Source organism: Ceratotherium simum, chromosome 18 (genome assembly GCF_057802395.1).
Source record: "Ceratotherium simum simum isolate JZ-2026a chromosome 18, ASM5780239v1, whole genome shotgun sequence".
Classification (NCBI taxonomy): domain Eukaryota; kingdom Metazoa; phylum Chordata; class Mammalia; order Perissodactyla; family Rhinocerotidae; genus Ceratotherium; species Ceratotherium simum.
The window spans coordinates 32178020-32191385 of NC_141917.1; the positions used below are offsets into that span (position 1 = coordinate 32178020).

Below are 13366 nucleotides of genomic sequence, written 5' to 3' on the forward strand. Positions count from 1 at the left end.
TACAGCTGACATACTAGACCCATACCAGATGGGTCACATCATCAACGATGGTGTAGCCAAGAGAATATAGCTTGCAGGTGTAGTGTTAGTGGGGGTAGTGATAGAAGTTGGACCATTAGAAATCAGAGATTAGAGAAGACAGAGGTCAGAAATCCAGCTAGATGAGGAGGGATGACAAACAGAAGGTATCAGAAGTCAATAATGCACACAGGCTTAAAATAACGGCAACAATGTAAGTCAGGTCTGGACCCTGGCAGTTAGAGTAGCTCATAGAAACTTTATTTTGAGACAGATCTGGTTCATCCGGAGACACCTGTGTCCCTTGCCTCGTTATAATACATGCTGCAGGGATAGCTATGTGTGTGGTCCTCAGCTCGTAGTACAGGTTAATATGAAATGTGTAACGAGAAGAGCCAAGAGGGGTATGAGTAACCCAGTATTCGTTCACTGAATCAACATAAAATTCCCTGGGTGCCCACTAATTATAAGCCACCATATTTTATTTGGATTTTATCGTATTACATTTTTAGTGCAGGGATAAAGGAGAGTATTGAACAAAAAAATTACTGTTATGAAGGTGGTTACTCTTTAGAAAACAACAATTAAGTAATTATCCAACCATGCAGGGTTTCAAGAATGGTGCCCCTTTTGTGTGCAAGTTATTAAAAGAGGTTACTATTTTTTACCCATCAGTAAGCAGGCTCTTACTTTAAATTTCTTCTTTATTTCTTGTTCTTTCTTTTCTCTCTCTTTCTGTTCCTTTTTCTCCAGCTCTAATCTCTTCTTTTCCTCCTTTTCCCTTCTCTTCTCTCTTTCTTTGGATGCTTCTCTGTAGATAAAAATTGTTAGGTTGTTTCAATATCTGCAGGCATTGATGGGTTAGGGCTTACTATCCAGAGAGGTTTTACCCACGAGAGAAGACAGTATCTGAAGTGTGGATGAAGGTGAAAAGCCACGGGTTGTCAAAATTCCTAGGCGTGTGATATTGTTCTTAACCAGTAGGAGGTGCACCACTGAGGATGCCTTCCAAAGGCTCTGCTTCCCCTTACAGCTTGTGCCAGCAAGCGGAAGACACTGTTGACAGAGGCCCTGTTCTTGCTGCCTGTCCACATGAATAAAGTTAATCTCTCTCTCTTTCACGCCATGCACTCACAGGGAGACGTGAGCACACACGTGCATATGTGCAAACCTTAGTGCCGAAACTTTAGTCAGAATTGGTTGAATAAGAACTGGATAGAGAAAATTAAGATATTTGAATCAATAAAAGATAAAATAACATATTCATTTCTACTTTCACTCATTTTCCAAGAAATTTCTTAGTCCTGGGCCACCCAGAAACCCATTTTGGAGCTATGTTTAATATCTTTCCACTTTAGCAGGCCTCAGCCTACTAGTAGCACAGCATCTGGTGCTGTGCTAAAGTATTTCTCATAGCACCCTTGTGAGGTGAAGCACGGCCTAGGTGAGGAAGTTGTCACATATAAGTGAATTCATTGGCCCAAGGACACACTGAGAACAAGAAACGCAGATTCCTGGTTCCATGATTCCCTGTCTGTGGTCTATCGAGTAGGCTGCAAGCCTCTGGCCTCTCATACGACAGCCTTTTAACAGAGTCCTCTGTAAAATCCTTAGACAAGTAAAGAATCGTTAGTCCTTTGTATTGAAATAAAGGTTATCATTATATGCCAATCATTTGAGCAAGAAAGCTTTTCCCCGTAGTGTCGAAATTCATCTACTCTCCCTCATGCAAATCATTATATTCAACTTAGAAGGAAAATGTCATGGTAAGAAATGTAACTCATACATGTCTTCATATGTTTCTCCTTCACTGTCTTCTTCCTGTCAAGAAAAACATTAATAATGATTAACTTTAATTATTCAAAAAGGGAACATACATATATTACATTGATCAAATACTTAGTAAAACAAGCAAAAATTTAAGCGTATGTAAATTTGACTTGTTTAAAATATTTTTTTCCTCTTTAGAGATATACTGAGAAAGTAAGCTTAGAAAGATTTCATTTTATATCCTGCTATATAATTCAGATGTTTAGCCAGACTTAAGTTTATGTTTAGTGCTATACTATTACTATGAGTCAGTGTAATGATTGGTGTTTTATGTCTCAAGCATTTTTGATGAAATAAGATTATAAATGGAAAAATATCATATTACTTACAAGAATTTTCATTTGTTGGTTTGTACCAATAAAAAATAAATCACAATAATTGTAAAATATTCTAGTTACAGAAACATAAATATGAGAAGGAAAAAAAACTGACCTCATCTAGATTTCCAGTACCTAAAAAGTTTAAAAAAAGAATAAAATTTAATATACTGTAATTAAGAAGTACTTTAATACAGGAATATTAGATGTAATATAATATTAAAACAGTTCATAATGTAACTGAACTTATACTTTATCAAAGATATAGAAGTACAAAATAGAATATGTGGTTTAGATCCTTACTATGGCTTTTTTGATACTTGTAATTTAATTACAAAATCATTTCATTGGCTTTCACAAAATAATGCAAAAACCCCAAAATTATGAAGATACTCTTTATTTTCTTTATGAAAAGCAAGTATGTTTGACGGAGGCCAGCCTGGTGGCATAGTGGTTAAGTTCACATGCTCTGCTTCAGTGGCCCAGGGTTTGTGGGCCTGGACCTACCCACTGATCATCAAGCCGTGCTGTGGCGGCTTCCCACATAAAAAAATAGAGGAAGACTGGCACAGATGTTAGCTCAGGGACAATCTTCCTCAAGCAAAAAGAAGAAGATTGGTGATAGATGTTAGCTCAGGGCCAATATTCCTCACCAAAAAAATAAATAAATGAATAACAGGTACATTTGGTTTTGTGGGCTTGTGTGCAACAAAGGTATTATCCAAAAAATCACAACTAGTTTGTAGTTTTTGACTTATTTGTTCCCAAGGATTTGCTTTTATCTATCAAATAAATCAAATTTATTAGAATTTTTAAAATCTAATTTTAATGCTCAAGTGTTTAGTAATATCAACTAATTACTAGATATTACTAGATATTAAGAGAATCTAAAACAAAAATAATAAAAATAATGTGGTGTTGGTATAGGAACAAATAGACCAAAGGAATAGAACAGAGAGGTCAGAGACAGACACATAAATTTACATGCACACATATATACACGCAAGTAATGTGCACATGAACACACACGTATATACGCATAGACACATACACACCTAAAGAGTTGATATAGTATAAAGGTGGTATTATAAATTAATGAGAAAAGGGTGGATTTCAGAGTATGGTAGTGGGAAAACTGGTTCCATATGTAAGGAAACAAATCTGGATTTCTACTAACTCCACAAAGGTGGACTGCAAAGAGATCAAAGACCTAAGTACAAGGAGAAAAGTTCATAGAAGACAAGATTTTTATTTCCTAGGGGTAGGACTTAAATAAAACTTAAAAAGTATAAATTACATAGTAACAATTAATTAATTTGATTATATCAAAATTTATTTCTGTTCAGTGAGGAATAGCACGGGCTAAGTTAATCAACCATGGACAGCATGAGAGAAGATATTTGCAATGTCTGCAACTGACATGGGATTAATATCTGGAATACAAAGGAACCTCTGCAAGTCAACCAGCAAAGGATACCAACCCCAAGAAAAAAATGGTCAAAGGATATGAAGTGGCAACTTACAGAAGAGGAAACCACAGAGGCTAATAAACAAATGAAGTACTCGAACTCGATAGTAAGCAGAAATATGAACATGAAATGAGATATTTTATACATATAAGACTGGAAACAGTTGGAAAGCTGAATAACACTATGCACTGATGAAAGGTAGGCATCTTGGAATCTTCCTGCCCTGCTGATGGGAGCACACACAGACACAGCTCTTCTGGAGAGCACTCTACTCATTCAAATCAAATATTCTATAACTTATGAGCAGCCACTCCACTGCTGGATATATATCTTAGGGAAATTTCCTCAGAGGTCCACATGGGGATACGGAGAAGAAGGTGCATTGAATTATTATTTGTGGTACCAGTGACTTGGAGGTAAAATGTGAATGCATACTTAACAGCAACAAATTAAATATACAAATAGTAACATGGATGGGCCCCCAAACATATTATGCTGAGTGTAAAAAAAAAGACCAGAGTGAGCTATAACATACTATCTAGGTAAATTGAAATATATACACACATACAATAGTATGCAGAGAATATGTACAAACAGACACAGACACATTAAATACCTGAGAATATTTGTCTCTGGTAAGTGGAAGAGAGGAAAGGGAATGGGTCATGGAGATAAACGTGAATAAACAAATAAGCAAAACAAGAGAGGGGTCTTGCATGGACCAATGATGATAATGACCCATTAATGACCCATTAATGACCCTATGAGGATGATTAACTCAAACTTCTGTATCTGAGGTAACAAATAAATACATAAAACATCTTTTTGCCCCTTACCATCAGAGTGCATGATGCCATCTTGATTTTCTTCATTTACAGAGCTTCTAAAAACAAGAAAGAAGAAAAATGTAAATGGATAAGTAGATACTCACCTTACAATGAAAAAGAAAAAAGAATACAAGGACCATTGTTTGAGTTATTTTTTTTGTGTGTGTGAGGAGCTCAGCCCTGTGCTAACATCAGCCAATCCTCCTCTTTTTTTTGGCTGAGGAAGACTGGCCCTGGGCTAACATCCATGCCCATCTTCCTCCACTTTATATGGGACACCGCCACAGCATGGCTTGCCAAGCAGTGCGTCGGTGCGCCCCGGGATCCGAACTGGCGAACCCCAGGTCACCGCAGCAGAGCGCACGCACTTAACCGCTTGTACCACTGGGCCGGTCCTCTTTTCTGTTTACTATCTGCTCTGATTTAAAATTTCAGGTCATTAGAATAGACTTTTGCCTTAGATTTATGCTGTTACTGCTGCAAAAAATGAAGAATTGGGGATCTTGAGTACAGCATTGTCCATTCATAGTGGACACATACAATTAATCCATTGCTTCAGGGCAGTAATATGTTTTCTGCTTAAACAGCAATATGTCAGGCCAGCGGTGCAGCAGTTAAGTTCACACATTCTGCTTCAGCGGCCCAGGGTTCGCCAGTTCAGATCCTGGGTGTGGACCTGCTCACCCCTCATCAAGCCATGCTGAGGCGGCGTCCCACATAGAAGAACTAGAAGGACCTATAACTAGGATGTACAACTACATATTGGGGCTTTGGGGAGAAAAAAGAAAATAAAAAAGGGTAAGACTGGCAACAGATGTTAGCTCAGGGCCAATCTTCCTCAAAAAAAAAAAAAGGCAGCAGTATGTCAATAATTCAATTCTGGGATTCTGAAGGCATTTCATTGGTTTTATGGTACAGATGCCAAAAAGAATTAGTTCCAATCCTTGACTGCTTCTCCTTTTCCAGATGTTCTCCACCTGGCTTTACTTCCATCACTGTTGCTTGGATTCCAAGATGCTTCATTCCAAACTGCTTCAGTCCAACTGCTCTTAACAGTTATCAATACCTGGGCCCCACGAATCCCTAATGATTTATAGAACCATCTATATTTTCTATTTCTATCCTCAGGTTGATGAGCATAGCTGGAGAAAATTGCCATTTTACTGATTCTAGATATTATAATAAATAATAAATAAATAATAATAAATAAGCAAATAACTGGCATTCAATTTCAACTGTACCCTTAACACTCTTCTATAATCTCATTACAATTTTTTATAGTAAACCCTTTCTTGTATTACCTTTCTCAATGGCTATTCAAAACCTTCACTACTTTCCTCAAATCTCCTATTCCTCTCTTCTCCCCTATAATCAGATGATCTTGTTTCTTACTTCACTGATATAATAGCAGTTACTGGGTATGAACTCTCTTAAGAAAATACATTCTTTTAATCCACAAACTTATCCACATTTATACCCATCCTTATCTTCTTCCTATCAAAGTTCTTTTCACCTGTGTTCTGAATCCTATCTGAATTATCAATGATTCTACCCCTTTCGTCCCATTTCTTCCATCATAATATTATTTATTATTATTATTATTATTCCTTTTCTTTCACTCCCATCCCTAAATATCTCACTCTTTGTTTTCTCCCTCAGCCCGAGTTACTCTTGTTCATAAAGAACAAATACTTTTCTTTACCTTTCTAAACCTCCACATTACCACAAGATAATCCTCCTTTTCCCAGCCAAAATCCTCCTTTTCCCTGTCTACACTCACTGACTTTACCTCATCTTCTCCCACTCATTTCTTCCTTGACTACAGCCTGGCTTCTATTGCCAATCCTTCACTGAAGCTACTCTTTTTTTTTTTTTTTTTGTGAGGAAGATCAGCACTGAGCTAACATCTGATGCCAATCCTCCTCTTTTTGCTGAGAAAGATTGGCCCTGAGCTAACATCCATGCCCATCTTCCTCTATTTTATATGGGACGCCACCACAGCATGGCTCTACAAGCAGTGCGTCAGTGCGTGCCCAGGATCCAAACCTGCGAACCCCGGGCTGCCGCAGCGGAGCATGCGCACCCAACAGCTTGCACCACCAGGCTGGCCCCTGAAGCTACTCTTAAAAGACTTAATTACCAAATCCACTGGTTACCTCTCAGCCTGCATCTTACTTGATTGCTTTCTGGCCATTAACAGTACTGTATTGGCTGTTTTGCCTTCCTTGAGTTTCCATAAGAAATCTGTCCTGGCTCACTTCTTATTTCTTTGGCCAACTATCCCACAATTTCCTTTGTGGGTTTATTTTCCTCTGACTTCCCCTTTAAGTGATGATGTTCCTTTGTGTTCTGATCTTGGCTTTCTTCATTTTTTTCGCTCTACATCTATCCCCAAATAGTCTCATATACCCCATAGCTTCACATATTATCGTAATGTTGGTGACATCCATATTGAAATCTCTAGCCCAGGTCTCTCTTCTGAGTTTCAGACTCATATATATATATATATATACACATATATACATATTTACCTGGACAGCCCACTGCAGGTTCTATATTAACATCTCAGAAGTTGAGGATTCCCTCTTCCATCCCAGACTAAACCTGTTTTCCTAGATTTCTTATCTTGGTGAATGGCACCACAATTCACATATCCAAGCCTCAAGTTATCTTTTATTTCTCATTCTTCTTCAGTTCCACATCAAATTAATCAAGTTTTGTCAGTTGTACATATTGAATGTCTCCTATTATTCACTTTCCCTTTCCACCTCTCTCCTCTTTCCTGATAGACATGAGAAGAGGATTATACCATCTCTGGTGTGGACTCTGGAAGCAGCCATCTTGCCAGTTGTCCAGTGACCAGAATTGCTCTTCATCTTCCCCACCCTTCTCACACTGCTGCCAAAATGATCTTTCTAACACAGAAGCATGATTATGTCCTTCTCATGTTCAATACTCAAGTCGCTTAAAGAATTAGAAAAGAGTGATACTTGAACCCAGGAGATGCTGGTTACAAAACAAATCCCATTTGAAGAATGTGGGCTGGAAGTGCTTTGCTATCACTAAGACCATAAAAAGGGCTCAGCGGATACACTTGTGGCTCAGGAAGAATTGCCATGGATGTAAGTGTCTCAGTCTCCACCTGAGATGGTAAACATATGTGGTCATCAACTGTTAACCTAATAAACTCACTTTAAAAAAAAATTGAAATTTTAAAATTTAACTTACATATGTTTAGCTTTTATTTTTGGTAAGTGTAAAGGCCCAGTTAATCAACTCATTAGCTTGGTCATGACAAGACACTTGTTTCCCTTAGTGAGTCTTCTTAGTCTTGGAAGATTCAGAATTAAATACAGAAATGATGGAGTAAGTCAAACCCGTGGTACAAAAATTTGTGGAATAAGTTTTATGATTATTGGGACAATGTACATATGTTAAACATTTTGATTATTTGTAATTTTTAAGAGATTTGTTACATCAGAAAATATTCAGTCAGATGTGTCAAATCAATTTAAAATTTGTGATTTAGACTTTTTATTGTAGTTGAAAGGCGTGGACTTTAAGTGTGGAGTGGCAACAGCTGTTCACATCAAAAAAGGAGAGTCAACCAGACATTATGGGCTCCCGATAAAAGAATACACCATCACCTAAGAAAGGGTTTTGCCAAAAAAAAGAACTAAATTTTATCAAGCCATCTCTACATCCAATTACCAATTTACAAGAAATACAGAGGAGCAGGAACACTGAAGCTATAGGGAAGCAACCAGCAAAATCTAGACTGTGGGCAACTACAGTGCCCACTAACAATTTGATTTCCTCAACAAATACATTGCAATAAATAAAAAAAGAAGGGGTAGAGGGTGACTTACAGCTTGAAAGAGAATTACAAAACATATAAGCCAATGAAGATGTGTAGACTTTGCTTGGATTCTTATTCAAAGAAACTTAAAAGAAAACCCACACATTCAGTTTAAGAGACAATTGGAAATTTGAACACTGACTTTATATTTTATATTAATACATAGACTCCATTTTTAGGGATCCCTACTGAAATATTTATAGATGAATTTATGTGATATTTGGTATTAGTTTCAAAATAATATGAGAAGAGGTGTGTGGGTGTGGGTATAGATGAAACAAGATTGGTAATGAGTTTATAATTGGTGAAGTTGGTGAAGGGGACATGGGGGATCATTATACTATTCTCCCCTGCCTTTTATATGCTTAAAATTTTTTGAAATAAGTATGCTTCTTAAAAAGTACAAGCAAAATGCAAAGTATAAAGCAAATGCAATTGGAATATTAAAGAGAACCGGATGTGGTTTGATACATTACAGGAGTCATTTAAGTCTTGGGAGGGTTTTGCTTAGTGGAGTTATTAAATTTTCTCAGTTAAGTATTTGAAATGCTTAAAAATAAAATTCAGTATATAAATTTATATACGCAATGTAAAACGTGCAAGGGAGTTTAGCTAACTAAATTTATAAACATAACTATTGATTTAAAAGAATTTAGTCTGAGTTGTCCAATCATTAATCAAAGATCTCCCTGAAAATAATTATTCTTACTTAAATAAAACTTACTAGAGGTATAAATAGGCTAGCAAGTTATGTTATGTAAATTTAAGGCCTTAAAATAAATTAGGCCTTTGCATTACTAACGTTAATGAATTGAATATTAATTAAAAGCACAAGATGTAAATCCCTTAGACATCAAAATACACTGACATTCTACAAAATAAAATCGCTAGCCCTTTTCATGGTATACCAGGTTCTGAGGATCAGCCCTGTTCTTCTTTTTTTTTTTGAGGAAGGTTGGCCCTGAGCTAACATCTATTGACAATCTTCCTCCTTTTTTCCTTTTTTTTCCTCCCCAAAACTCCAGTAGATAGTTGTATGTCATAGTTGTACATCCTTCTAGTTGCTCTATGTGGGACACCGCCACAGCACGGCTTGATGAGAGGTGTGTAAATCCGCGCCCAGGATCTGAACTGGCAAACCCTGTGCCGCTGAAGCAGAGTGCACGAACTTAACCACTATGCTGCTGGGCCAGCCCCCAGCCCTGTTCTTTTACAGTTTTATTTTTCGCACTTCCTCGTACATCATCTTCTTTTTACACATTAATACTGAACTCACCTACTCTCTGAACACTCGCTGGTCTCTTGTTCCTCCATGTTAAGCCCATGCTTTTGCTTTTCTGGAATAATCTTCCTTCTCATCATCCCCTGTTTGTGACCCTCCTTAATCTTTAAGCCTCTCCTTAAACACTCCTCCTCTCTGAAGTTATCCTCGACTCTCCTAAGCTCATTCAGTTGCTCCTTCTATATGTCATGTCTTGCTCCATTACAGTGATTATTTTGCATTACTATAATTATAGAGTAATTGCTTGCAGGCCTCTCTTCCTACTATGAGACTATAAGCCCCTTGAGGAAAGAGGTTGTCACTTTGCTAGTTAATTTATTATTATGAATGTCATTTTTAGAAAGCTATTAGAATAATTCCTGTCATGTATAGGACTTTGATTTTTTATGATGCATTAATGATGTCTCAGTTAGACTAAGAAGCTAAATTAACTTTTGTTACTAAAGTGAATTGTTCATTATCATTTTTAAAAAAGAATGTTAAGTCAGAAAGATTACTGGACTTGCAGTTTACTTCCTAAAATACTTGGATGAATAACAAATACTTGCAAATTGAAGGGTGTCTGTATGGCATATTTGTACGTATGTCCCCGCACGTTTATGCAAACCATTTATTACTTGTAGACAATGTTTGCATGCACACATTTATTCATGGACCCAACATTACAGCATACAAATCTTACTGCTATTTTAGATAGGTCTGAATTTATAATATGTATAACATTAAAATAGTCAATAAATATGAAATAGGGATAAGAATAGGAATGATAATGAAGAATAAAAGGGAAAAAGATGAAGAAGAAAAATACGTGAATGTCGTGCATAAACCCAGATCAAACTGTCACCAACTGTTCAAAAAAAAGTGTTCCAGGCCTTGAGAAAAGGCTCACAGAGACAAACAATGAAACCAGTCACAGTCCAAGTGACAGAAAACTCAGCAGAGGGAGGGAGTAAAAGAGAAGAAAAGGAAGCTTATCAGCTGTTATAGGATGTCTATTCAAGAAGGCCTTTCACCATAGTTCTTTGTTTTTATGCTATGGCATGCAGAATGAAATAGGAAAAGTGAAGCTAATTTAATATTATGGCTGTCATTTTTAGAAAGCTATTAGAGCTCTACTTCCTGACTTTCAAAGCTATAAAGCTATTGATCTTTATAATTTATTTGCTATTCATGACTTTATTTATGACTGTAGCTTTTAATTGTAAAGTTTTTTTTTTTTTTTTTTTTGCTGAGGATGATTCACCCTGAGCTAACATTCATGCCAGTCTTCCTCTGTTTTATATGTGGGTCGCCACCACAACATGGTGACCGACTAGTGGTGTAGGTCCGTGCCTGGGAACTGAACTCGGGCCGCCAAAGCGGAGCGCGCTGAACTTAACCACTAGGCCATGGCACTGGCCATCAGGTTTCTTTAAAAAGAAGATGGAGGAAATCTAAGCAACACGAAAACTTTGTCCTATACCTGCACTTACTAGAATGAAATCCTGTGAACTTTTCTCTGGAACATGTCTTCCTACATTGACTGCATGGGGAACTATAAAACTATGACTTGTTTAAGCCAATGCTTTCCAATTTGAGTTAGGGAAGACTATTCAGTAGGGTACAACTGATATGGCAAGTCTCAAATTCCAGAAAATTTTAAGCATTTCTAATTAATAAAAAGGTTATAATGGTAAATGCTTAATTTTCCTCTAATTTTAGAGCCAAAACCAAAAATTTTGTACTGACTAAAAATGATCTCAGGGTAAGAGCTGTTTAACCTTTCCTTTTCCAACCTTAGTCACTTACCATTACTTATTATTTTTTATTGCTTCACTTTTCCTGTCTCATTACTACGAATAACCATGTAATTGGTTTTGTATACCGAAATATTTAACCATTGAAATATTCTCATATGAAGAATTAGTTATACTGTTAAAATTATAATTAATTTTTAAAAATAGTACCCAGACATATGTTACACTGAAGATGCTGATTTGAACACTAATAATGATAAACATGCTCTTTTGATCCATTTCAGTTCCTCCTCAGGTGTCTGAGTAAAACAGCAGAAAATGTGGCTAGCTGTTTTCTGACCACTAGGTGGGGAAACAATACAATTTAAAATATAATATAACTTTGGCCTCAACTACTTTATTTTTAAAGATGTTTATTATTTCTAATTCTCACCTTCCTCCAATCTTTTACATTCTGACGGAATCCTGACCTGAAGATATAATTACAAGTGACTTCTGGGAAGTAGGCAGGTGACGAAGGCCACTGCTCCCTCCTGAAATTCCTTCCTCGGACTCAGTTAGAGACTTGTTTTCTCGCCTTAAGCGACGCAGCTTCTGCATCTTAGAGAGAACTGGAAACCTCATCAGTCTTCATTCCTTTGGGAAGCCTGTCCCTCACCTGAGCACTGGTTCCCAGTTGCTCTAGTCCTTGGTTCCAGGAATTCTCCCTCTCTCCACCATTATCATTTTTCCCTCTTTAATGGATCTTTCTACCATTTCCACCAGCATACAGACTGTTATTTCCTCCATCTTAAAAAAAAACAAAAATCTCAATTCCATTTTTCCTGCTAGTTCCTGCCCCATTTCTTTACTTCCCTTTCCTCCTTTAAACAGTTGTCTATACTTGCTCTTTCCAATTCCTCTTTCATGCTCTTTTTTGGTTAACATCCGATGCGAATCCTCCCCTTTTTGCTGGGGAAGATTGGTCCTGGGCTAACATCTGTGCCCGTCTTCCTCTACTTTATACGTGGGATGCCACCACAGCATGGCTTGTTAAGCAGTGCATAGGTCCGGCGCCGGGATCGGAACCCACAAACCTCGGGCCACCGAAGCAGAGCACGTGAACTTAACCGCTACACCACCAGGCCGGCCTCTCATACTCTTTTAAAGCTATTTCAATCAGGCTTGTATCCCCGCGACTCCTCAAAATTTCACCCTCACTGACGTCCACAGGCCTCACTTATTCAAATTGTCTTCAGCATCGGCTGATAGTTGATCATGGCCTCCTCCTTGGGAATTCTATCTTTACTTGGCGTCCAGGACACCACACACTGGTTTTTTTCCCTACAGTATCGGTTGTTCCTTTTTACTCTCCTTTGCTGATTTTTTCTTCCCCCAGGCCTCGTGGAGTTGGAGTGCCCAGGGTCCGTTCTTCTCCTCTCTAGTTATACTCGTTTCCTTAATGGTGATCTTAACAGTCGCAAGACTTTAAGTGTGGAATTTATGCCTATGACTCTCACATTTGTATTTTTAAACCAGAACTCTCTCCCAAACTCTTCTCTTCTTATACCCAATTGCCTCCTCAACATCGTGTTTAAGAGACACCTCGAGCTTAACATAGCCATGCCCTCCTGATCTTCCCCACCCCCAAACTTGCTCACCTTCAGACTCTCCCATTTCAGTTGATGGAAACATCATCCTCACAGTGGCTCAGGCCAAACTCCTTGGAGCCATCTTCCGTCCCCTTTCTCGTTCATATCCCAAATTCAAATTCTGTTATTTCCACCTTCAAAATATATTCAGAATCTGGACACCTCTCACCACCTCCACTGCCGCCGTCTTGGTTTGAGCCACCTCCATATCTTGCCTGTATATCTGCAGTATCTGGCTAACTGGTTTCCCTGCTGCAACATTGGCCTGTGGTCTCTTAGCAGACAGCTGTTAAGGTGATCTTCATAAAATCTAAGTCAGAAAACATCACTGCTCTGCTCAACCTCTGTCAGTGGCTCCCATTTCACTTAGGATAAGAGCCACAATCTCTAGCTTGAC

At 37.8% G+C, this 13366-nt stretch overlaps 1 protein-coding gene across 3 annotated transcripts in view; it reads right to left on the reverse strand.

Moving 5' to 3' along the window:
* The window catches only part of FYB1 (FYN binding protein 1), a 158137-nt gene that overhangs the window by 29747 nt on the left and 115024 nt on the right, over positions 1–13366 (reverse strand). For all 3 annotated transcript variants that reach the window (XM_004422761.3, XM_087443225.1, XM_014781599.2), the window contains exons 4-7: positions 4471–4517; positions 2281–2300; positions 1805–1839; positions 709–829 (exon numbers count right to left, since the gene is read on the reverse strand). In XM_004422761.3, coding sequence (XP_004422818.2) covers positions 709–829; positions 1805–1839; positions 2281–2300; positions 4471–4517 — 223 coding nt within the window. The remainder of the gene's footprint in view (positions 1–708; positions 830–1804; positions 1840–2280; positions 2301–4470; positions 4518–13366) is intronic.